We start from the raw sequence: 27,294 nt of genomic DNA, 5'->3' as shown, positions 1-27,294 counted from the left end.
AACACTTTGTTCTCGTTGATTATATAATGAGATGCTGCTGGCGTTCAAAAATTCGTCCTACTCTACCGGTGTATTTTTTGCTACTAGTGCCACCTCGTGTGTGGTCCTCTAAACAATTTCGCTACATTCAGCAACACTAGGTGACAACTGTTTCGCCCGTGCTCCTGACAATACCGGCAGTCCCCGAGATACGCTATTATCGCGGACCGCTATAACCCGGGGAAATCCACGTAACTCGAATTTCCGCGCAAGTCGAATCCTGGTGCAATTTGGTTTATACTTCAAAGTTACCGAGTCGACTTCCTTCTCTGAACTTTATTTATTCAGCGAATCATTCGATTTTTAGAAAGATTACGTTAAAGTAAGTTAGAAAGAAATGTTTTATGTGACAAAAATGGATTTGAGACCAATTTTTCACCTTTTTGCTTAGATTTTGTGCTATAAACTTACTCATATGTCAAATTTCCAAAAAAGCGTATCTCCGAATCCGCGTATAAGAAGTACCGCGTATCTCGGGCACTGCCTGTACGTTGTTTACAACAAGTGACATCTCAGTTGTTTTTGACCTCGCGTGGTTAGCAAATCGTGCCAACGTGGTTAGCCAATCGTGCTTTTATAAAACAAGAAGAAATTAAGATTGTGTTAGTTAATTTGCATATAGAACTATCAGCGTTTTCGATTAAGTAGTATAAATATAATAGAAGTGAGTTATTTACAAAATATTCGAGTAATCATATAATAGCATTGAGTTGGAGATAAAAGAAAGTAAACATGTAAACAACTCTAAATCCGTTGCTTGAACTCATGATGAGCTAGCTAAGTAAAACATGCGCATGTCCTTGTTTTCTCTCGAAGCGTTGCCCATTTCCACCAAACCATTTTCTCTTTTGTATGCACAACCGTTAGTGCTTGTTTACATCTTGCTTTTCGTGCGTCGGATTGTTACCGGCGAGAGTAAAACTATTGCTGCCGGGTTTTGTTCCTAACGACAGACACAACGGTAGGGTGATCCTTGCGTAGGGAGACCGAACATCGCTTTTGCTGAGGGAACAGATGGAAAGTGTGTGTGAGATAGAGAGCAAGTGTACACAATCATGACCTTCCGCCAGTGGTGAGACGTCTCGCCGAGGAAAATCGTCAACAGTCGATCACCGAGAGGATGCAGCAAGGTCGGAAAATGCTGAGAATATTAAAGAAGAAAGTATAAGTGAGAGAGTGTCCTGATGGTGAGAAATTTCCTATCCTTGCTCCTTGTTGTAATACTCGTCCCTCATCAGTGATGAAAATACCGAAGCGAACAGCCGAAGCCGCATTTTCTCACTTTCGGCAGTATTGAGTTCGGGTCGGAAAAATGCAATACCGATTCTCCAGTGCGTTTCCGATTGTTGCCGATAACGGAACGTGTGTGCTAGCGCGTAGTTGGCGTACATGTGCGTGTGCCGAAATGCACAGGGAGTGAACACGTTTGCATACCTATTTGGGATATCGGGGAAAAGTGCATCCAATACAAATGTCAAGAGAAATAATAGCAATCAAAAATAGTGGTTATCCCCGTGTGTTTGTGCAACGGTCAACCAAAACTGCAAGTTATTGAAGGTAAAAACCTGGTCAATATGCTATCACATATCAACTAAGTTATCAAGCTAATTTGTATGCATTCATTGAAACCAGCACTCTCTCAAGAACAGTTAATAACTCACCTGATTATTAGTTTGTTTTTAAGAGTTCGAATTTTCGCCGTGTGCTACTTGCCGCTAGTCCTGTGAGGGTGTGCAGGGCACCAAAGAAAGCAAGTAGATAAACTCTCAGCAGCGCGGAAGAATCAGGTCGCATTAGTAGCGGATACCGGACACGGTAACAAAAAAGAAACCGGACGTGACCTGACCGCAATCGGACCCGGATGCAGCATTCGATAAGGAGAAGGCCCTGAAGTCCTTATGCTAATGTGTTTGCTTGCTTGTGCATGTGTAAGTGTGTTTAACCGTGTGCAGATTTATGCAGGGCCACACCAAAATGAGCCTTGTCTCCACTCAATATGCATAGAGCGAGTCCTAGAGAAGATAGGATCATAGGCCAATTTTTGGTGCCACAGCAGATGTGCAGGTGTCAATCGAATGTTGTCGGATAGGACCGGTCGTTTTCGGATTGTTTCGTTATTCTTCTTGAGCTGGTGCTGCTTCGTGATGCTGTTGGGGAATTGTAGTGGGTTGCAAGTGAAAGAAGGTGAAACTTTATTTATTGATTGCTGCGGTTCATGCTTTTTGGAAGGTGTAGCCTAACAGGATTCACCACAGATTGCCCTGAAGACCTAGTATATCTCTGCATCCTGGCCAGAGTTCCGATGTTATGTGCATGTGTGTTTAGAACATACAACTCTAATTCCTGTGCTGGCCACCTTACTATCCGAAGCAACCTGCATTGCTGGCCGGATATGACAAACAACATAAATCAAAGTGTGTACACATACGTCCCACATAAATTGTCCTGGAATTTCCGAACGGCCATTCCTGACATCACGAGTGAGTGTTGTGTGCCGGTTCTACGTGTCAGTGGCTCAAGTGGTCATCTGCTTCATGATCGGTGGTGTGTGGTGATTTTTGTGTGTGCAAAGGTGGCTTCAAACATGCCCGGTCAGTGTCAGCTCGTATCACGCAAAACGCAAACGTCATAAACCTTTCAGTATCCCTGGAAGTGTAGTCCATCCGCAGAAAGGCAGAAGCTAACGCCATTCATTACTCTTTTTAATCGGTGCTGCAGCTGTTTAGTGTGTATGTGCGTTTATGTGTTGTGAAGGAGTGAGCAGATGTGTTAAATATGTGTCATTTATATACGGAAGTATTGAATGCGAAATTGTCATCCGAGCAAATCGTGATGCGCTAGTGATAAGCGATCGATTATTCTTCTTTCGTGCAGCATAAGGGAGGGAGTAAGTACCCTTTAGAAGCGTGTTAAAAGTGTGTGAGTGTGCGTGTTTTCAATGTGTGCGAGTATGGTTTAGCGAATTTTACTTCACTCCTATTCATGTCCATTCGTATCATTATCAGAATCACAATTTCATAACCCACCCCACAATTCGGTCAGTGCTAATAATATTTGTCAAGTTCCGGATTAGTCCACATTTGTGTGCGTGTGTGTGTATTAAAATATCAGTTGCTACGTATGGTGTTGGTGAATCGAAGTACCTTGTGCGGATAAAGATATGATGCAATTGCACGTGAACAACCAACCTGCATAGTGTACACGTGTGTGTGTGTTTGCTTTTCTCCTTGGTGTGTTTACTTAGAGAAGTGTGTACTGTTCCTTTTTTGTCTAGTAGCCGCAAGGAATTTATCCTACACGATATACAAGGTAATGGAGATGGGAAATAATATACTTCTAGCTTGATATTTTTCAAAAGTATCTCAGTAATTTCTGGTAGTGTAATGAACGCTCGAGTGATTATACTCTTTTAGTATAGTCTGGACATGTTTGTCAAAGTACTATAAATCAAATCAGGTACCATAAAAGCATCTTATCAACAAAAAGAGAATTTTGTGACCCTTTTGCTGATACGTGTGTGGAAATGTTAATCTTCCGTAAATATAGCGTCCCGAAAAAAATCATAACAGAAAGTACGAAGTCATGTCATGCGGTAACCGTTTGGTAGATATTTATTCAATGCACGATAAATATTCATCGAACGGTGTGAGCCCCTAATCCACCATGTTTTAGTTAGTACTTGATGAAAAAATGTAAACAAAAGCCCCCGATCGTGTTTTATCTGCTTGATAGACCAAGGAAGCCACACCAGGTGGTGTGTTTAATCCGGAAAAGTAATTTTTTCACGCCGTCCATTGCGACACGACTATCCAAAATCTGCAACCATGAACCATTATTCTTACGAATTTCTTACGGTTGTAAAAAATGCCTAAAAGAAATAGCCCAGGAAACCCTCCTGAAAGGGAAGGGAGTGAAAAATAAAAGATTCCAGGACAATCCATGGTGATCACTTACCCTTCGACTTTAAATAGTCTTAGCACTGTCGGCAATCTTTTAAGCTTCTTAAGAGTGTAGCGTGTGCGTGTACTGCATTCCCCCGGTACAATTTGGTGTTCACGTGCGGACCACCTCACAGAAAAGGCATGCTGTTCCGCCAATCGAAGCGAGTGGAGGGTGAGGTAAAATAATTAAAATACGTACACAGAAGTTACCACTCTGTGAGGGGTTACAGTCAGCGACATCGCTCGACAAGAAGCCATCCTGCCAGTGTGAGCGAGTATATTGGCGATGTGGGACGTCTGTGGATTATTTTTATTACCTTTTATATGCTTTGGGCTTTATGTATATAGAAGATTTGGAAAAGCTGATCGGCGCAGTGAGGGATCCTCACAGAAATGATGAAATTATGCATCTTTGCACAAGAAGGCGACAGTTGGTGTGGCCGCATGTCACAACATTAATGTTTGCTAGCCGTGCCATTCCGATCGATTTAACATTGAATATGTGCGCGAAGTGTAAGGCGGAAACTTGCTGCGTGTTTAAAGTGTATCAGTACACAGTACAAAAAAGGGGGATGTGATATCTTGAGGTATTCGTGTTATTCGGGGGAGATGAGCATAGCAATCCCGGCATTGTCGCTAGTGAGTTAGTAATGCATGGCAATGCAGATTGTCCTACGGGGCAGTACACCTACATGGACATGTTTGCCGTAAATTAGTTACTAGACTAAATCCTATCGCCGTTTCCGGCAGCATTACTTGGAACTCTTTGACCGTGTGTAATGCTATTCTAAGTTCAAGTAATACAACTCGGCCGTTCTTCAAGAATACACCAACAACTTTCTTCAGAGTTCTTTCCAGTGTGTAATAGAAAGAATATATGTATGTTTAAAAGAAATTAAACCATTTTGAGCTACAGATTTCGGATAAAATACCAATTTCCGGAAGTAGTATACACTTCGTACGTACGCGCAGTTCTATCAAAAATTGAACAAACGGCTTATCCTGACCCCGGCTATCTTGATGGTTCGCGAACGCCATATGTGATGCGCTCTTTTTACGCCAGCTGGAAGCCGCCAAAATGTCATTTCGGTTGTTGCACTGCAGAGCAGAGCGACCTACGTATGGCGACTGCAGTTTTGTAGCAGAAAATACAAACAAAAAATGGCATAAAAGTACCCGTACCCAATCCCGGGAATGTATGAAACACATTTTAACATTATCCCCATATTTCCTAACTTTTCGCCGTGTACCGACAAAAAATTCTCGATAGCCTTTTGTAGTTTGTGCAGCCCTATCAACTCGGTTTAAAAACTGTACCATGCCTTTGCGTTTTGCCGTAACATTGAAGGGTAATGAGCGAGCATAAAATAAATCGGATTAGAGATAACTGTAAATTATTTTAATGAACACGACGAAAACAACAACATGGGGTTGTGGGTGACGGTTTTGGGAAGCTCACAGATGGGAACTACGTCCGGCAAAATGGATGATATGCCGCATGGTGAGAAGAAAGGTTCAGATAAAAAATAGCACAGTTTCACACAGGCTAGCAGTACGAAAACTTGGTAAAAGGAGCAAAAACCTTGTCGGGCAAATGGCGTCGGTTTTACGGGAAGTAATGACAAAAATTGCTTCAAAGGACAGTGAGTTGTACTGGTGAGACAAAATAGAAATAAATGAAGGTGAAAATGTATGGGTGAGAAACGGAAAATTAATTTTCAGCGAACCGTTCGACTGAAAATGCTACGCTACGAATAGGCAACAAGGAAAAGATTTCTGTTATGGCGAAGATCGGAATGAGAGGTTAAATGGTTGAATGGTTTTGTAATTTGTCATTGGAGGAGAATTTGAAGGAGAGAAGTATTTGTTGTTCAATTAATTTTTTTATGATTTTTACTACTGCTATGTGCTATTTATAGTTACAGCTAGTAGTAAAACTTAAGGAACGTACTTTTACTACTTCTTCGTTTTTTGTAGCCCGCCGTTTCTTGATTTTCTTGATTTCTTTAACTTTACTTACCCGTAGCTAGGTGAAAACCGTCGCCACTACGAATACTCCACCGGACCATTCCAATTTAGAGGGGAAGCTTAATGCCTATTCCTATTCCATTATCAGGTTCGTCATAAAATGCTTTTTCAGAAATAATTAATACTCCATGTTCCCAAAAGACATTGTCCAATCGCACGTTTACATCTCAATTGAAGGCACTTATTGAGAAACAACCTGATGACAGTAATTGCATTATTGAACAATTGAAGTGAAGCTTCCTCTTTCCCGCCCTCATGTACTATAAACACTTTATAAAGCCAATGAATTTCGATCGTCAGCGTTTTAAAATCAAATCTTAGTGGGCCCGTGAATACTTAGCATAATCTTCAGCAACTGAATGTGAAAGAAGTTTCACAAAATTTACGCACGAATAAGTTTTCTCCACTCGTCCTTGCACGGGTTGTTTCTGAAGTCGCGAAACGCTCGAGTGAATTCGGAACAGTTGACTCATTCCAGTATAAACCCCTGGTAATCGTAATCTCAAAGAAACAATCTTTACCCATAGCGCAAGAGGATGCGTTGTTGCGTCGTTTACCGTTGGAGGCGGGGAGAGTGTGATGGGTAAAGCTATCGTTTTTCCTACATCAAGCTTGTTGACGACAGCATGGATGTTGGTGGGGGACAAGAAAGGGTTTTCCCGTAACTGTCCCTTTGCCGCATTGGGAAGATCGGATCAGATTACGTGATAAGATATGACTGGATAGGCTTTAATTCGAAGGTTGAAGTATAAGATTGAATATGGAGAAAGAGAGAAAGAAAGAAAGACAGAAACAAAGAGATGGAGAGAGCGTGTGTTTTGCTATATCGAGTGTGTTTCAATGAATTTATGAAACGAGCGTCCCTGCAACTGTCCCCGAGAGCTGTTGCTTGTCATTGAATTTCCTACAAATCAGCTCCAAATGAGGGTACTTGGAAAGGCTCATAGAAGAACTTGAACGCGCGTACAGTATAGTCTTACGATGGTGGGTGTCGTTGTAAGGTGGAACAATGCGCAATTCTTTGCCACCCGATTTATCAATCGCTCCCACTTGACTTCCTTCTAGAGGGTGAAAGTCTTGTCTTAATGCGGTTTAATGTCTTGTGAAGATTATGTTGTCTGTCAGGATGTTGAGTCGCCCTTGAACCGTCCCATTTTGATAGCATATTAAATCCAGTTCATTACCTGATTTGGTGTTTTCTTTTTTTGAATCTCATTTGGGTTTGGGTGTGTATGCACCTATAACTTCAGAGATTTGTTGAAACTAAAGGCATAACTATAGGTGACAAGGAATTGATTGTATTTTCTACCAGAAGTGTGTGTGTGATTAAGGCCTTATGTTTTCCATCTGCAGCTAGAAGCGAGCTCCAAAGGCACAATTAAGAAAACTGAGCCACATAAAAAGTAATTACCCTCGTCAAAAACAATAATTAACCACACTATCAGCGTAGATCTAGGTGAAGAGACCAGCCTGCCCCAATAAAGCCACGTAGCGAAATTTTTGGAAAATTCACACCCGTCTCTATTTTGTGTGTGTTTTAGTTGCGCTTGAAATCTGAACAGCAACACACCCGCTTTGGCAAAGTACCGTAACCGGTGTAATTATACAAAGTTTTTCCACTGTATCAAGGCAGTAAGAACGGAAAAAACCACACGTCTTCACCGGGCTAGAGGCAAGTCGGGTTTTCTCTATTTCCCATCGGCAAAGCACAGTGTATCAGCTCGTTTGGTCGGTTGTTTTGATTTTGCAAAAGTTTTGCGCCTTGCCCTACCTTTCAGTACGGTCGTTGCTGGCTCTACGATTCAGTTCTATTTGAGGAGACTGAGAGCTAAGCTCCAACAATCGGTGGTAAATTACTCCAGAAATATACATAAATACGTACTGCGTGTTGAATTCCATGCGAAGCCGTTTCTGATAGTATGGGTTGATTCGGAATGGTACTAAAACAGGAGCAAACTCTGGATGGAACTTTCACACCATTGCTCTGTTCCCTGCGCGTAGAATGGAACGTAGACGAAGCTCCGTAGAGGTTTCGCGAAAACTTGAACAGATCCTGTTACAATAATGGTTAGCGTAAACGAAACTGAAAGCTGCTTCATTTGCTCATCGTAAATCCGGTGAGATTTGCACGTTTTTTCGCAGGATAAAGATGTGAAAACCCTACGTGAAAAAGGTGATGTATAAAATCTGTACGTACGCTTAATAATTCTCAGAACGTACATCACAGCACCAACAAATTTTAGTGGTTTTGTGAATATAAGAATTAATTGTGACTGATTGCCCGACTGTTTGTTGAAAAGATTAGTATTTGTAAATAGTCGAAAATTCTTCAAACAAAAACAAACAAACATGGCAGTGAAAAACAAACAATAGAAAACACGTCGTTTGTTTTTTGCAAATACATTGCAAAAACTTTACACTTTGGTTTGGCATAAAAGTCGGACCAACTAAGCAAAGCCATTAAACTTCATTTCATCGCCAAAAAGCTGTCAAACACTGTCGGCCTCTTGAGTGCATTGCCACGGCGCCAGAATTCCATCCCATAACGAAGCGATTTCCCTGATTCGGTTTCGAGAAAAGTTGCATGATTTATTTCCCTTCGCTATCTATCCAGCCCGCGAAAATGGTATCCTGCGTGGTGGTGTAGTAGAATTATATACACTCGGGCTGAAAATAAAAGTAATAACAGAAAAATTGAATGAAAAGATAGTCAGAAGAGCCGGGAGGTGTATGGTAGACCAGGGATGCAAGACGAGGATGGAAAAATATGGTTTGTAATTTAAATCTTTTCGCAAATTTTTATAAATTGTCAAGAGCTTTCGTTGTTTGCCCCGCGTCAGTTCGAAGGTGGTAGTGGAGCGAATGTTAATGCGCCAACAAACTTGCGAAGAAGGCCGTTTTGCTGTATGGCGAGGAAATGAATTTCACGGCGGTTCAGCACCATCTTCCAAAGGTACGCATCGTTTCAGTCTCTCCGCCAAACGCCATCAATCTTATCACACGGCAACCAGATGCACAAAAGGCTTTGCTTGTTACCATCCTCGGCTACTACCATCTTGTGTCCGCTAGCATCCTAAAAAAGCATCAGGGAAACAACATTAATATGACTATTTTTTATACACCCATCACCAGGTATGTCTTGCAGAACGTGGCATCACTAGGGAATGTCTTGTAGAGCCAGTAGGAGAGAAAGGACGCTCAAAGGGCAGTAAAGAAGGAGCCAGATTAACGAGATGTTTGCGTGTAATAAGGTGGCCAGGTATTTTGAGCTGGCCGGTGGTGTACTGCAACGCTTTCATCCGAGATGCAACGTTTGTACGGTTAAGCAATGCAGTTCGGTTTTGAAGCTATTTCTGCTCAACGGGTGATGATGATGTGGGCTTAGCGTGTTTTATTTACTCACTGGATGGATTTATTAAGTTCTGTTTCCATTTCAAACGAAGCTTTGCTTCACATCACTGTGGAGTGGTATGATGGAAATGTTTAGTGGACTGGTGATGGCTACAGTGGACGTAGCTATTAAACGATACAAAGACGAATTCAGTAAATTATTTGATCCTTGTGGCTTGGCTTCCTTCATTAAAATGTAAATAGTGGGAAAGTTAATTACGATACTATTATAGTACGGATGGTGCTCGTGGAACGTTGTACTATATTTCACCATTAAACCAGTTGCGTTTCTGTTAATTAATCGCTTTTACAGCGTAATAAGCGATACAAAACTTTTAACCTTATGCAAAAAATTAAAAACTTTTTTATCGCAATTTTAACTACAATTTTTACAATTCCCGTTTACCTTCACTCTCGAAACGTGTTAGACGGTTTCTTGAATGGAAATGTAAATGTATAATGTAGTAGCAGTTTTGTGCATGTTAAAGGAACATGAGCACGTTGGAGTATGTTTGCAATAATTGCTACTTTTAGAACATTTTGAATCAAGCAAACAACTGCTGTATTTCGAACACTGCTTTTGTTTTCTATTTCAATTTTCAGCAAAGAAAAGGCAAATTAACCATAAAAGGGTCTTTCTATGTCTGCTTGTAAGAAGACCCAAAAAAGTAACCCATACTAGGGGATCAATTTCATTATTTTAATTGTTTCGGATCTACTGTGTTTTCGTCCAAGGGAAGCTAATTGATAAACAATGATGGTAGCTATCGCTGCCATCTTCGCCATCAACTACATTCAACTACCGCCTGTTCAATGCTTTTTTGTGGACAAGTTCTTTGCCATCTTCTGTAAGGATGTATTCCAACGATCATTTGGACGTATAAGAGAAGAATAAAAAAATAGCTCATGCCAATTTTTCCACGATTACGTACAGCCTGTTGTTGGTATTTGGTTGTCTCTTTTCCAAGTAGTTTTTACGCTTGACCGAACATTTGGGTTCCGTTGCATTGGCACAGACCGTATCGATAGTTGTTTTCCAATCTTTGCTTCTTGCCATGGCTGACGCTGTAAGATTGTACTTCGTGCGGCAAAACAAAATCCGCACAAAACTGGACAAAATTGCAGCCCTGTTGTCGGATGTGCAAAGAAAAAAACCCTGGAATAACAAAATTCACCGTGAAAGAAATGCCAAAATGACACCGAATACCCGCTTTAGGATGCACGGTTTTTGATAATACCGTCGTATGGCATCCGAGTTTTTCATTCAAGTCCTTTTTCTCCCACTAAAAAGGGAAGGTGGTTTGGTGTGTGGTTGTTGATGTAAAAAAAAGGTTGCACTTTTATTCTTCTGCTCAGCTACCGGTTTTCGGTGTCTGCATCGGTTGGTTCTTTGGTGTTTGTGGTTTATGGAAGGGGATTTCCCGCGCCAATCGTCCTCGGTGGTGTTGCACTTTTTCAAAAGGGTCTTTTTTGCTCGTGGTGTCTGTTGGTGGTTGAAAATAATGCACCAAAATTAAGAAAAATGCGAAAAAACTTCGGTAGCGGTTGAAAGGTAAGAGGTGGAGGATTCGTTCTAACTTTGGAATTTAAAATAACCTCTCTAAGGTTTGCAGCAGTGAAGCGGAAACAAAAATAAGGATAAAGAATTGACCTTTGTGACAGGTTTGAAAGTCTTAAAAAAATCGCGTTGTATAAATTGTGTCTATTTCCTATGTAGGAAATGAAACAAAACGTTCTGAGGTTCTGCATTCCGATAGTTTTTCCTGTGCTAAAATTGCCTTTTCGTTTGTCAAAACTATACATGGTTATTTCGGTCTCTTGAAGGACAGAGTTGTTTGTGTACAAAATAAAAGTTCATGAAATGCGTTAAGGGGAAGTATAAATATCTCCAGAACAACGTCAACTACTACTGCATGAAGGTGAAAATGCGTTATCAATCTTAATTTTCTTCCCCTGGCTGTTAATTTTTTTTCCGAAGTCTTTTGGGCAGAAAAAGCCCCCCTTTCTCTTGAAGAATTGGAGCATTCATACATATTACACGTACAGGGTGCATGAAACTTTCCCAAATTTGATTTAATAATGCATTGTATGGTGACAATTTGGCAATGGAAAAAGTAAGGGAAATTGGGAAATATATCAGTACTGGTTTTATTTATTTTCCTAACATCGACGTGTAATGTAATTAACCTTGTAGAACACGAAACCCTTTCAAACTTGTCTGATGAATAAATCAATTGCTATTTGGGGATTGTTTCTCGAACACTTTTCTATCTGTTTGTGCGATATACAATACATAGTGAAAAGTAGTGAAACTAATTTAGAAATTTCTCAAATTGGCCAAGTTGCAATTGACTTCAAAAGATGAAACTAAACGGCTATCAAACGATTACTTTTAGTGTTGGTTTTGCGTGTTGTTTTAATTGTACATCGTGTTCCACCACACCTTCGTGTGACAGTTTGAAGGCATGCACTTGAATGTGAATGCTAAAAGGATTACCAGCTTTTCTTTTGATAAATGGGGTTGTTTTTCCTTGGTCCTGGTAGCGACGAGGAATGGATTCCCACGTAATGGAATTTTGCTCGCAAATATTACGCTGACAGTGGTATTTGGTAACGTTCCGCAAATTCAAACACAACCCTACGCTCCGTGAAATGTGTCTCGACAGTGGCGGATTGCGTGCCCCAGTTGCATTGACAGCATTGTCTTTCTTCTTCCACGGGAAAGCAAGGTTTGTGGTGAAATTTAAACATCCGTAAACGCACACTCATCCGTACCCCTTTAAGGGTGACCCAACACGCAATGGAGGAGTTCCCTGTTCTGTGATGGGCGGTGTTGTCAAGGAAGTGTACAGAGTTTCTAGTCTGCCGAGCAGCGAATTCGTAATCTAACGGACGGCTGATTAATTGGACTGTTATTTGTGAAATTGGGGTCCGTGTTAGACGGGTGCGTGCCATGACAGGATATGTTTGACAGAAAGGGGTATATGAGCCTACTGCTGGCGGGTTTTCCGGTTGTGTCTCTATGTTTGTGTTAACAATTTAGCAAGCTAATAGTGTTGTGGTGGTTGCAAACTGAGAGAAAATGAAAGAATTCATATTTTTAGAAGAAACAATACTACAGTAGAGTATTGAAACCTTTTTGTGAACATTTACCATCGACAGGGTTTTGTTAAGTCATTATTTTGTATTATCTAAAACGATATATTTTATAGCTGTTTTTTACATTTTACTACATTTAAATAACGTTTTCTAATAAACATATCTACTAGATATGAAAATCACATGAAAGTATGCCATTTGTACAACCGTAATGATTTCTTACAGATTCGTCTAAACGTGTTCGAAAAATATTTCAACACAAAAATTCGCTTCTCGTTTTTGTTTGCAATGTTTGTCATCACTGCCATCCCATGGTTGTAACATGAGGATAAGAAAAAATGCTTAGACGAGAAATAATTTATTCATCCCGACAAATGCATACGTTAATCAATTACAACCCTAGAGCATAATCAGCTTAATGATAACCACAATCTCATTGACCAAAACCCAAACTCACTGTGGCACGATTGCATGCAATTTATCTTGAAGCACGTTAACCGGATATCTTCCCCATGCCAGGGAGTTAATGTGTTCCTGCTTTACTAACAGCAACAAAACAAAACTATACGTGAGTGTGGGGAACAATGGTACGAAAGCGCTTCTTTGTAACCATGTAACAACAATCCGATGGTTACAACCAAAAAATCTTCACTATAAACGCTCTACGCACGAGGACCATATAAAGCGGTACTCTCTTAACTCGCAGGACGCGAATGTGCGCCATTTTCTGAACGGCACTGAATACCTGAGTATTTGTTAGCGGTCGATGGCTTTCTCGTTATTTTTTTCAACACATATGTCTAAGTGTTTCCATTGCTGTGCTGTTTCGCATCGCGTTCTTGTGTCATACCATTCGGCTCCCTATAGCTACGGTCAATACATACATCTTGCTCCACACATGGCCAGGGTGATTGTTTGTGCTCCATTTCCTGGGGTTCATTTATCTTTCCCATTAATGGAATCCTGCTCCTGGTGTACGAACCAATCCCTAAAGGAACCGCATGCTCCAAGGTTTCGGTTGAATTCTGGTCAGGAAATGGTGCGAGGGAAAATGCATAGCAGCGGTTACTAATGCCGAATAGACAGGAGGAGGGTAATGTTGACCAACATTGCGTACGTACGGGAAGGTCCACCTTTCAATGAAGGATGACGTGTCGAACGGAATGTGTAGGAAGCAGGCAACAGCAATTTGTGCGCAGGAAAGCAAAAAGAAACTCATCACTTGCAACGGGAGACGAAGATGGCGTTGATTATTTGTAAAAACAATTCGGAAAGGAAGCGAACGAGAAAAAAGGACGCAAAGATTGGGGTTCTATCTTCATTTTTTGTTTTAGGATGAATTTGGACGGGAAGCACTACTACCATGAAGGGTGAATCCGTAAGTGTTTCAAAGTTTAGGTATTTACAGGGAGAGTTGGTAATGAAAATTGTGCTCTAAGCTGGAGGTGGCATGTATCTATCATTTAATTCGCTTTGTACGATGTGTTTGAAACTTTGATGAGTTTTCGAACCATGTAGTAGTGTTGGTGTTGTGGACACAGTGGCTAATGGTGTTTTTTTCATCGAGAAACATGAAGCTACTTAAAGACAATTTAGTTGTTGTTGTTGACCATATAGCTATATAGGACATTCGAAGCTTATTTCTGCGTCTGAATTGAATTCAGAGGCGTATGATATGATATCATATGGTATGAAATTGTACTGAATCATAAAATATACGTTTAAGATTAATAACATATACACACAAATATTATTTTCTTCTAAAGTTCGTATAGAACGACCGGTTCGTCTTAAATATCGTCTTAAATATAGCTCCATCATTCGACCAAGGAAATGGGAAAGAATATCTAAATAGGAGTTGTACCTTACTGTCATAAAAAGTCACTAAACCAGACCAGAAAATCTCATGCGTTCTCTAACGAGACACATTTTTCCGATTAGGTACTAAACAGGCTCATAAATTAAAAAAATCCTCGCAATAGAGGTTGAATTATTGAACTAAATATCATAGTTGTAGCCAACAAGAATTACTACTTCAACTGCATCATACAACTATTCAAACTATTCAAAAGGCTCAATTCTTTACATCAACTAAAGAGTTGCGGTTAAGTGTTGCCGTATCATAACGCGAATAATACAGATAAAGGCCTTTTGAAATACAACCTCTACTCATTGGAGTAACACAATTATATCTGCAAAGAGAACTGTGTTGCAGTTGAATATCTTTTACTCCGGTAATAAACATTCCGGGACACGCAAACCGGTACATCAAACGTCAAGCTGGCTATTAATTTGATGAGGATGGCGCGTATTCCCGCACATTTGTCAACAGACTACCAAGTAATGCACATAGTTGCCTGGCTGCAGAGTGGCGCAGGGAGAACGTACGGTGAAGCGTCGAAAGTTCTCAACCAAACCGGATGCTTCTAGTTTTATCCGCAAGTGCCGCCTCACGAGCAATACGCTTTAAGTACATTTCCTGCTTTGCTAGACACACTTCACTCTCCACTTGCTCCCTTCATCACGGCACGGTTAAAATGTTTACATTTGTGGATAGCTTTCATTTTGTCTCGGTGTGCGTTAGTTCGAATGAGTGTTGGGCTGTTGTAAAGCATAAAGCAACATTGAACGGGGAGTTACTACAATTTCTCGATTTACCAATGCTGCCTCAATGCCGGACGTAAACACGTTCTACGTGTTTACAGGATAAGGGCAGAATGTTTTGTTTTCTTATTTTCTCCCTCTAGAGGGGTATTACAAGTGATTGTATGTGTGTGTGTGTGTGTGTGTGTATGTTTAGATGTGTACACAAAAAATCATACATGCAATATTGATGATGAGAGTGCCTTGGTGCGTTTTACTTATGAATGTGCCTTCTTGGGTGTTTTCCGGAACGGGAATTCCGTTAGTAAATGCACCAAACCGACGCCGATGTTGCCGTAGTAGTATTGGTGAAGGTAAATGGGGCCTCGGTGATAAATAAAAGTAACACGAAAATTATGGCCTTTCACACACCGGGGGTAACCGACCAAGACGAAGTAATCTACAGCCCTTATGTTTTATGTAAGACTATACTTGTCCCTTGTCTCAGGGAGTAGCATTGGTAGCATCACACATATGTAAACCACGTACAAGCGCACACTGTAATACATTGAAGAAACAATGGGTTAAATGGATGGCAAATGCGGCACCAGAATAGTAATGTTTTGTTGTTGCTGTTTCCGCTTCTGCACCACTTCTGAGCGCCTGTGCACCGATAAAGAACGACGTCAGCTATATATACATTTAGAAACTTTTGAACACTTTTTCGCTTTTTGGTAGTTTTTGTTCCAAAAGGAATCATCTTTAAATCGAACATTTTATTATTTCTAGAACCATGACCGTTTCAAACAACACTTCAGTATCTGAAAACCACGAGACACACGACTTGGCGTACACTTAAGCAGATTTTATTGCTCCAAATAACGTTGTTGACACTGCCACTACCTACGGGTCAGACATTTTCACACGCTACTGCACCCGCTCTCGCACCCACACTGAGGCCACCAAACACACCGACCAGCCCTCCAATGATACCACCCACGATGGCACCCGGTCCGGTGAAAATGCTTCCGATACCTGCACCGACAAATGCTCCCGTTAAGGCGCCTCCACTGGCCACGCCACCGATCGCCATCAGCATACAGTTATCCTCGGGCTTGTCGCGTCCCTTCAGCCACTCCCAGAGCGATATACCTGTCGGATATGACAAGAGGGTATGAGAAGGTTCCGGCCGGGTGGACAAATGCCCACCGAAACTTCTGCGGTTACTTGACTCAATGTTGTTCTTTTCGTCCGGGTCCCTCGTTCGGCGTTTGGTTCGTGGCTGTTGTAGCTCCTCAGAAGCATTACCGAACTCCTCCCGCGTAGTTGTCGCTTGCCGTTCGAAGACGATGGCGATTCGGTTTGGTTGCTGCTCAGCTTTGACCACCTCGGACGGACTGACCGATAGCGCGAGACCCAACGTAACCGTTGCGCACAGAACCAGTGGTACAATTAAATTCCCGTGAACGCACATCTTTGCTCACCCGTGTACGACCGCACGCAGTTACGACCTGTACCTGAGCCGCGGCACGGATTTGCGGACTGGGGCCAGCGAATGGATTATCAATTTTAATACCGAAATGGCATGTGCACCGCACATTACCCCTTTTCGGCCTGCGCACTCCATCCTTCCGTTCATACGCCAATGACACCCTGTTCGCACGAACGTGTGGACGTTGTTAACGCACCCTTTCACGGCAGTGACTGCGAGTTGCAGGCATGCAGCTTCCGACAGTGCACGTCTCCAACACCGTGGTCAATTGGTGAGCGGGATATTGAATGATGGGTACGATAGAGGTTGTTTATTGGTCAAAAATTAGAGTTGAGTATGAAGCAGTACATTTTTAATTATTGCACTAGAATTGTTCTTACTTGAACATCAATGTAGTTTTACACTGCTAGTTTCCTGTTGTTTAGAATTTCAACTGTTGTAAGGGATGCAGTTAATCGGAAAAGTTTGACGAATTGTCTGCAGAAAATCATGGAGTTCATTGTAGCTACTTATAAAACAGTCACCTCAATTTTGACATTTTCATACTCACTGTACGAAATTGGGAATGCTGTGAGCATTTGTTAATTAGCTTCAAGTTTTGCTTCATTAAATGTAGTTAACTTATCTTTTATCTCTTGCTGTATTATGTCCTGAAGGCAATTACTGTTTAGATATTTTGAGTATTGTATTATAAAACACATATTTACCGGCTTCTAGCAGTACAAAGCTCATAGTGCGAAACACCCCATTGCGACTGCTTTATGAAGATTATTACTTTATCCCGTTGACCGGACTCCCTGCGTGGGCATAAAGTGACCAATATATGCCACCATACCCATTGCCATCAACCCGACTCTAGCAAACCCTCGGAATATCTCTGTTCCCGTTGCAGTTGTGACGCATCGAAATCGTGACATCTTTCGGGATACTCAGTTCGTTGTGGAGGATGGTACATCGGGTCGGATAAAAGTGTACTATCGTGCACGTCGGTGTTGTTTGTTGCTTTATAGATTGTAAGCTACGTAGATTTCGTTCATGGTTTCGGCGTTGGGTGTCCGAACAGGGTGTCCGCGCTGTCGTGATTAGCTTCAATTGAAATAAGGGCTTTCTGGAGCAACGCTGCGTTGTTGTATGTTTATTTGTAACTTGACTTTAGCTCTGGCTGCAGTATGATGCTTGCAATGGCCTACGTGAACATAGAAGTGGTAATGTTTTCACGGATAAAAAATGTGTTTCAATCTTGTTTACCTTTGATTACACGCCTTATCCGATAGGTCATTACAATTTGTTTGTTATATTATTTATATATTTTTCGATCAACCTTTTTCTATATGATTTTCAGAAAGAAAGTTGTGATTTAGGTTAAGACATTCAGCCATATGTGTACTGAGGATTTTAAAACAGATAGAAAATGAGAAGTAACATCAATGCCTGAAGATTTAAAAATTTGTGAAGGATAAAAAGGGACAGTGTACGTACCAATTTATGATAACTGGAACTTCTACATTCCGGGTAAGTTGCGGAAGAATCACATGAAACGTGAAATCTGAAGTATGTAAAGTCATGGACGTCCGGAAAATAATTACAGTATCTCAAACAAATTGTTTTCTCAACCCGTAAAGAAACCCTTTGTAATTTCATCACACGAAACTGAAATGTTATAGCCATTCCGGTATATATCAGGTCACGGGAAGATTTTCCAGGAAAATTCCCATGCACCGTTTCGTCGCCATTATTTATGACCATAAACTTTCTGACAGGTCGTAAAGTAAGTAAATATATCAAGACGGACAGGGAAAAAGGCCGGTCAATGAAACACCGAAAAGAAGTTCCCGCAGCCTTCAATCAAATCGCCACAGACACACACACACACACACACACACACACACACACACACACACACACACACACACACACACACACACACACACACACACACACACACACACACACACACACACACACACACACACACACACACACACACACACACACACACACACACACACACACACACACACACACACACACACACACACACACACACACACACACACACACACACACACACACACACACACACACACACACACACACACACACACACACACACACACACACACACACACACACACACACACACACACACACACACACACACACACACACACACACACACACACACACACACACACACACACACACACACACACACACACACACACACACACACACACACACACACACACACACACACACACACACACACACACACACACACACACACACACACACACACACACACACACACACACACACACACACACACACACACACACACACACACACACACACACACACACACACACACACACACACACACACACACACACACACACACACACACACACACACACACACACACACACACACACACACACACACACACACACACACACACACACACACACACACACACACACACACACACACACACACACACACACACACACACACACACACACACACACACACACACACACACACACACACACACACATACACACACATACACACACACACACACACACACACACACACACACACACACACACACACACACACACACACACACACACACACACACACACACACACACACACACACACACACACACAAACACACGTCAACACTGACGGCGTCTGCGATCATTACCGAAGGGACGAGTACGTTTTCCACTCACCACCTCGTCTGCAGGGAATAAGGCCAGGAGCATGGAGAACTAAACGTATACATCTAATCTAAAATAAAAGTTTCACCAAACATGACGGTTGCCATCGCTGATAAGCATTTGGGGGTTTCGTGTTCACTACGACGATGATTTGCAATTTTGTTGTAGTGCTTGCCTCAATGACGTTTCTTTTTTTTTGTTACCGGCAGAATCTATATTTATGGATACCATTTTGTTATGCACAACGCTAATTTTAGGCCAACCAAATGTTTTAGGAGGGCGAAAAGATCGTATCATTCCTTCAACATTAGCAATGTGCAAGGATATCCCATGTCAGAGTGGGAAAATTGACTTGGTTTGGATGGTTTTGACACAAGGTTGTGAGGGATTATTGAGGTTTAGCTCCCCTTTTTAGTCACATTCACTAGTGATTCGTGTGATGTGCAAGACTACCACAATTCCTTTTCTTTTATTATTTCATGTATTTAACAGAGGTGGTCACAGTAGTTTACAAATAATATGCTTATGCGAAAATCGAGGTTAATGCAGAAAACCATTCTTCTTGGATTGATACAATTGAGCGGGCAAACTATCCCACAACCATCATTGATAGTTAGTGAGTACTCTCAATCATTAAAGCTTATCTTTTCCGTCTCACGAATATATGGGCACGTATATATGCCACCCTCTGGCTAATGGAGTACTACATTGACAGCTACTTAACGATTTGCCTTTGGTCCAGTGATAAAGAGCTTGCCCAACAAATATCAGAAACCTAACGCGATACGGAACTCCTTGTTGGCACATACATACAACTGACAAGTCAATACGGAAACATGAAAAATAAGGAGTGGACTTGTAAAGGGAGAAGCGAAACTATTTTCTTGGGTGTAATTATATGCTTTTTGCTTGTGTGGAATAGTAGAAAATTAAAATAATATCTAGAAAAGGCGTGATAGTTTTGCTATCAAGATTGGCACAAAATATACCGCTTCAAAAGGGTGTTAATTTTGATGCGATATTAGAATGATAACTATCGCTTTTGCAGAGTTCTTCCGAATGAATTGAACTTGTGATAATATCAAATCTTTACTCTAGAACGTCAACAAATAATCGTCTGTCAAATACTGCTTGCAACGCTACGCAATCTTCATTTTCTCTTATCCTCACTTGACTCCATTTGCAGAATATAAACATTTTGATTTCTCGTGTATAGCCTGTGCCCTAGATTTTGGTCAATAACAGACAGAATTTTTAGTAACGTCTTTCATGGAAGCAACTTTTTTCTTAGTCCGATGCAGAACGGTGAGTGTGCATATCTATTGAAGAAGCACGTACCCAAAACGTGTGGTACACAAACAAGTGGATTATTTGCCGGAGGATTTTTTCTCCACACTTTACAGGGACCATTTCCCATTTCCTAGGGTCTTGCTAGAAAGTGTGTATTTTTTGCGTTCCTCTTCCGTGCTGGTTACCTTTCTGAATCGTTCCGGATACTAGTGCAATAGTATTGACGACACGCTGAAGAAGTATTGCGAGTGGTGGTGTTTCGTGGAGTTTGCTATTTCTCAGATTTTCATTCAAGTTATCTTCATGTCTTCCATATTTTTTGTTGGACGGGTAAAGGTTTTATCTAGCCGCTGGAAGGTACAAGCCATAGACTGCACGCGCGAGTGCATCATGATCTATAGAAATAAATATTCAACGGCGACAGGGTTGTTTTGTCGGAAAGGTTTTTTTTTGTTTTGAAGGAAGATTTCATGTCCATATTGGTAGATTGAAGATATGTAAGATTTTCAGGTTATTTAGAAAGAGCACAATGAAGGGAGCAGAAAAATGTTTACGTGGGACTTTCTGGAATTTTTCAAACTGGAACGCATATCGTCTCCTGAAATACAAAATCATACAATTGTGCGAATGGAATTTGGATTAGAATATATAAACGTAGTACTTGGCATGCATTCACCTGGAAATGTAAAGTAAATGTAGCACCTGGAAAAAGTAAGGTTTTGAATTATATTTTTAATCCAAACGTCAATGCACCGTTCTGATCCCAAATGAAAATTGTTCCGTTCGCTAAACTGCTGGTTGAAGTGTCCCCAAACCGAAAAACCCCTGAGATATCATGTGGTCTTTGCAAAAGATACAAGGAGCTTGGTATGACGAAGCTTTAAAGAATCGAAGCAAACTGGGACAACACTTCCGTGTGCGAAATGTGCGATACATGTGACTGGTATTGATTTTTCTGTCAGGAGTCATTTTTATTCGCTACCTTGGCAGTTCGAAAGATTGTTTTACTTCCGATTGTCGGTTTTCCACTGTCCATGGCGCAACGTACAAATCCACCTGACATGACGACGGTTGGAGTAGGAAGGGGCAAATAAATAGAATGATTTACATTTTGATGAGAAAATAGGAAATCGGTATGCTTAGCGTAGGGATAGAACAAAACTAGGAGGGTAGTGCTGGAATATTGAGTAGAGCGCACAGTGTTGCCACTGGCTGACAGCTGTTGCCACGTCGCGAGTGATTGATTTTTGTGATTTAATTAATATGATAGCTTGCTCTAGAATATGTAGAGTGTATACCTGAAGAGGGCATTCATATGGCTTGTATTTTACTTGAATGTTCCAAGTTTTTTGATCACGATTAATTTATCAAAGATTTCTTCCTTATCAAATGCCGGTTTCCCCAAAACCTATTTTCTCTTCTTGTTGTATGTAGTCGCATTCCACATAAATAAGATGTAACAAAGGAATGACAACGATAATGGTTTACCGAAAACTTCCCACTGGCTGCACAGGACACGAAATTCATTTAGCATTCCAGTTCTCCCGCGCAACCACCTTAATAGTTGGAACATATCTCACTCCTTCCAACAGGGCGAACGCACTTTAACATGGTTCGCTCGTGTACGTGTTCAGTCAAAGTCCATTCACTTGGTCTGGCATGGGATTGCATTTTGTTGCACTTTGCAGATACAGAACAGTAATACAATTCGCGTTGACGGTGAGTGTTTCGAATGGTTAGTTGGGTAATGTTCGAGCTTGCCGATTGTTTTTGTCATGTCCAGTCCAACACTCCTCGAGTAGGAAACAATCGGCAGACTGTTGGTGGAAGAAACGTGGAACGTAATGTCGCATTTTCCCAGCGGCTAACAATCAGCAAGCACGATGCGGCTGCTCTAACCAGGTCTTGATTCATGCTTTCAGGCCCTCGAACAGATCCCACCTTCCCTGTCATTTCCCAGGAGGACAATGAATGCAAAGTACAGCATGCTGCACTGAGCGAGGATCATGTTGATCATAATAATTTCGTTCAGGCCTCTGCATGCTAGCCACGGGGATATTCGGGCCGTCGCCACCGGCTGGACTATGTACCGGAAATTAGCCGTTTTATGCGTGTACGCTTTCCAGTGCCCGAGCACGAAGGGATTGTATGTGGGACAAGCTAGCCGTGATAAATAATTGAACTAAATTGGCTCAAAATAGGACACAAACAGAAGCGTTTAAGTGTGGTGGTAGACTGTGACGTGTGACTGTGTTTGCTGCTTGGGTGATGAGTGCATGTAGACATTTTCCCCATTATTTTCCAACCACCTATGCAGAAAATTTGAGTACCAATGTGCAGAGAAGTTTGGCATTTTGGGACGTTGAGGCTGGTTTGCGAGCTTACAAATTATCCATTGATCATAATTAGAGCAAAGATGTGTTTAGTGGCAGTCTAGAACATTGCAACCAATTGCCCCATAAGAGTCTAAAATCTGCTGCGCGTACATGATGCAATGAATAATGTGTTAGTTTGCTAGTGCGTGCACCGAATTGATATCGGATATTTGGATATAAAATTCTACGAAGTGTTTGAAAAAGATTTAAAAATAATCTAGGGAAGGCTTGTCCGGAAGGATGTATTAAAAAAAAAGAAAAATAATAAGCCATGACGTTGGATTAGAGTCTCTTTAAACATGACATCCATCGCCATGGGGCGCAATTTGTAGGCATCAATTTAAAACAAGAAAGGAGAAAAAAATCTTACTAATTTATCAAGTGCGATGATGCACAAACCGCTGTAATCAGCATAGCTTTGAGCTAGATTTGTAGCATGCTATGCGTTTTGCATACATTACGGCGGATTTCAGTCGAGCCTGCTGAAATGTAAGGCCGTCTACCGGTACCGCGGAAAACGCGTATAACTTGTATGCCACTTCGCCGTGGTCGGCTGCCAAATCTCCGCGGCAGACTGTCAAATAGGCGCGGAAACGCGGCTTTGTTCAAGATGGACAACTTTGCGGAACAGTAGCCGCGGAAGATTTGACAGCTGAGCGCGGCAGATTTAACAACGAAAGTTATACGCGTTTTCCGCGGTACCGCAGAAAACGCGGCCCATGTGGAGACGGTCTAAGGTTTTCTAACTAATGCTCCATCAGCACTAGTCGATTCTAATCCTCTCACATACATGCTTCTTTCTCGTTGCAGCTGGTATCTCTTATCATACACAATGGCCGACCAAGGTCAAAATCCACCGATCACATCGGCCCCAAAGCGAAGCATCGATCATCCTTCCACAGTTGGGATGACCACCTTTCCGCACCTGCACGGTTCGGAATCGTGCAAAAACTCTCCAAATGTGCCCCGCCGACACGATCCCGCACACCACCTGCAGCATCATACCGCCGCACTGCTCTTGATGGAAAGCGGATCACAAAGCGCCAAATCTTCTCCACTTCCAAATCGGCGGCTTGACAAACTACAGGGAGTCATCCGTGATCAGCAATCGACGCCGATCACCGGCCGACGTGCGAACGAGAGCGAGATGGAAGCATTCGATTCTCCACTCGTCTCTCGGCGCTTTCTTCAACAGCAGCAACCATGCGATTGCGTAAGTGGACCGACTGCTCTTCCGGCTAAGAGACGCGCTGCCTCCGAGTGTATGTGCAGTTCGAGTTTAGCCGCAGGAGGTGAGCCACAGGCTATGCGTAAGCGCGTCGATTCTGATTGTGGCAGTAGTAGCAGTAGTAGCTGCCTGCGAAAAAACGTGGTGCGTCACAATTTCGGTCTCGCCAGCGGTGGTGGTGTAAGTTCGTGTGAAAATTCGCCGCTTCCGGTGCGTCGTAAGTTCGGTGCTGTTGGTGGGCAAGCGTTTCCTGTGTCCCCGGCAAAAAGTGTGCTTGGTGAACCGGGAGTATTTTCGTCGCCTATTCATCGTCCGTATACCCATCACCATGCGGTTGCCGCAGGCTTCCATGGGTCAACCGGTGCAAGTCCAGCTAAAAGTGTTATGGGTGAGCCAGGTGCGTTTTCGTCTCCGGTGCGCAGTGTAGTTTGCGGTTCGTCGGTTGTTGAACCGAAAGGTGTTGGTGGTGGTATGTGTGGTGCGAATGGAGTGGAAGATATGGATAACAGTGGAGGTAGTGCAAGTGCAAGTGATGTGTTAGCAAGTGATCAAACAATTGTGTCCGGTTGGTTGAAGTTTCGTGACAACAAGAAGGTGAGTAGAAAGATATTGTAAATTAATTGAAGCATCACTTGAATGTCCATGCGATTGCAATTGGTTAGGTTGATTTGGATAATGTTTTCAATGATGCCTCTCGATTCTCAACTTCTTTGGATGGATTTAAATGACAGCTAGTGCAATAATCTTCAAACTCAAACCAAATCACTGTAGGTCATGACCTACGAGAATTTCTCTCATACAATGGCACGAGTGTTGAGAGATGCGTGGTGTATGCGTATCCCATCCCACACAATACACAATCTGGTGGCGCAGTACCGTTATGTTGTTTCTCGATGGTTATTAACCCGAATGATTATACCCGTAGCTAGAATCGGGTAGGATTTTACCCGTCCATCGTACGGAGGAACGGTCTTGATTAGGTTCCCGGGCCTGTATGGTTAAAAAAAAGTTATAGTATCACACATCACGCTATCACGCTGTATATATGTCACCTTAGTTTGTCAGTTTAAAATGATTCCGATCGGAATGAACTGTTTAGATATTCCATTCCATTATATGTGTTCAACGCTTTCGAGAAATGAAAGCAAACAGCAAAAAATTTCTTTTATATTGATCCCTGTAGACACACGACAAACGGATCCGGATTTCCACTCTGTCTAATCACGGTAATCTCCCTCAAAACCCTCACCCGACAGCCCGGATTCTGTTGTTGGCAAATGGCAAAAAGTACTTCCGGTACTCTACAGCTTTGCTCTTTCACGAAAACACAAAGCTAAATCCTGTGAAATCAAGCTTTTTCGAAAATGTTTTCGTTTGCAGTTCCGTTTATTAGAGCTAATCCCTGACGCCTGCAATGTGATTCGGCTTTCTTCCCATGGTGGCGATTTAATGAGCTTAGCAAATCAAGTGCTTAATTCGCTTGCGGAAGTGACAAACATGTTCTTTTCGCGGGAAATGTGCTTATAATTGCCAGCGAAATGCACGTTTATTAAACCAGGAAGGATTTTCGTATGTCTTATCATTGGTTTTTGCTTGAAGTAGCATAAAAAAGGATTCCAAATTAGACGTGTTGTTTATTGGAACACATAGAAAATATTGTTGATTTTAATTTGCTCCTTCCTTCTTATGGAACATGGCGAAAGCATACGAAGTATTAATCGCCTTTGGCAAGATGAATACTTTTCCTTCCTACCACTTTTATCTTCCAAAACCAAACATGGCGTCAGGTTTTACTTTTCAATGAATTTCACCAGTCTCTGTGCTTTTGTTTCGTGGTAAAGGTACTTCAGGCACGGAGTTTACCATTGAATGTCGGCTGGAAAGCGTCGGCATGCTTCTCATCCTTCACAAAAGTCTGGAAGCTGATCCCGCTTGGAATGTACTGCTGGAGGTTAGAAGTTTTTGGGTGTTTCTTACCAATTCTCCCAGAAATTTACCTCCAACGGTGATGAGTACTTGACATTTTCTCGACGAGACTGGAATGGTGGTGGTGCGCACTCGGTTCTAGTTCTTTTACGAGTATTCTACGTCATTACGGGAAGAAGATGGATTTTTCACTGGATGTTCCAATGGAAAAGAAAAATTAATCCAATCTAAATGATAAAGTCAGGAATCGGAGCGTTACGAGAAATTTGCGGATCGACGGCAAGGCGGAGGAGGTTGCTTTCGGTTTCGGTGATTAATTATTTTGGTTGACTTTTGCGTTTTCATTACGCCACAACTCAGTGTAGTGACTGAGGGTGTGGAAGGCAGGGATACAAGAACGATGGAATGTTTTGGAATTGTAGGGTTTTTTCTCCCTCTCGTTACATTTTATCATGGAGCTGGCATACAAAAAAAGTTCTACAAATGTAGCGTTGTGTCTTGCATTGTGCGTGTGTTTTACTGCAGTCCATTGTTTGGCGAAGCTTGATAAGTGGGAGACATAAAGCAGACAAAAAATCCTCCCTTAACAGATGGCAAGAATGTACAACCGTGAACGGTAGGTCGAATTTTACGCCAAAAATTCTCCAAATTACTTGAATGTGTGGAAAACTGGGAATGGAAAATGGAGCAAACCAACGTCCTAACGATGTCTTATCCGCATCATGTCCGACAATGACATGACTTGGTGGAGCCAGTGATGGAGCGAAAAATAATTTGATGAAGAAGAATACGTTCAAATTGTCAGCGAAACTGAGGAGTGCAGCTTGAAAGATAAGAAGGTTCCCTACGATGAAGCAAGGTAGTGCTTCCATTCGGTAAACGAATAGGGTACGAATAGCTAATGAATTTCTTGTACAGAATTGTATTACTTGTATTACTTGAATTGTATTGTATTACTTAAATCGGGATGGAAGGAAATATCTTTGATTGGGTTTTTTTTAATTTTTTTAAAGATACTAGTGTGTTATACAATTTAGGTAGCTAGTCACGGAAAATTGAAATAGATTTGGAGCATTAGTTAGTCTATCATATTTGGTGGTTTAAGTTATTTTATAGAAGTACTTCAATGCAGTGTATCAGTAAAGAAACAAGACGTATGATTGAGTTGAACA

The 27,294-nt window shown here is 41.7% G+C and overlaps 2 protein-coding genes across 2 annotated transcripts in view; one reads left to right on the top strand and one right to left on the bottom strand.

Moving 5' to 3' along the window:
- Window positions 1-15,821: 15,821 nt before the first annotated feature.
- LOC128297997 (uncharacterized) lies at window positions 15,822-16,768 on the bottom strand. Its single transcript, XM_053033720.1, has 2 exons — window positions 16,308-16,768; window positions 15,822-16,232 (listed from the first exon to the last, which is right to left on the bottom strand). The coding sequence occupies exons 1-2, from the start codon at window positions 16,552-16,554 to the stop codon at window positions 15,991-15,993; spliced, it is 489 nt and encodes a 162-aa protein (XP_052889680.1). The 5' UTR covers window positions 16,555-16,768; the 3' UTR covers window positions 15,822-15,990.
- Window positions 16,769-24,311: 7,543 nt separating this feature from the next.
- Window positions 24,312-27,294, top strand: part of LOC128299573 (uncharacterized) — a 309,911-nt gene continuing 306,928 nt past the window's right edge. The window contains exon 1 of the mRNA XM_053035576.1: window positions 24,312-24,790. Within this exon, the coding sequence (XP_052891536.1) occupies window positions 24,581-24,790 (210 nt within the window). The 5' untranslated portion in view covers window positions 24,312-24,580. The remainder of the gene's footprint in view (window positions 24,791-27,294) is intronic.

The sequence above is a fragment of the Anopheles moucheti genome, chromosome 2 (assembly GCF_943734755.1).
Source record: "Anopheles moucheti chromosome 2, idAnoMoucSN_F20_07, whole genome shotgun sequence".
NCBI lineage: Eukaryota > Metazoa > Arthropoda > Insecta > Diptera > Culicidae > Anopheles > Anopheles moucheti.
This window is presented reverse-complemented; position numbering and strand designations above follow the sequence as displayed.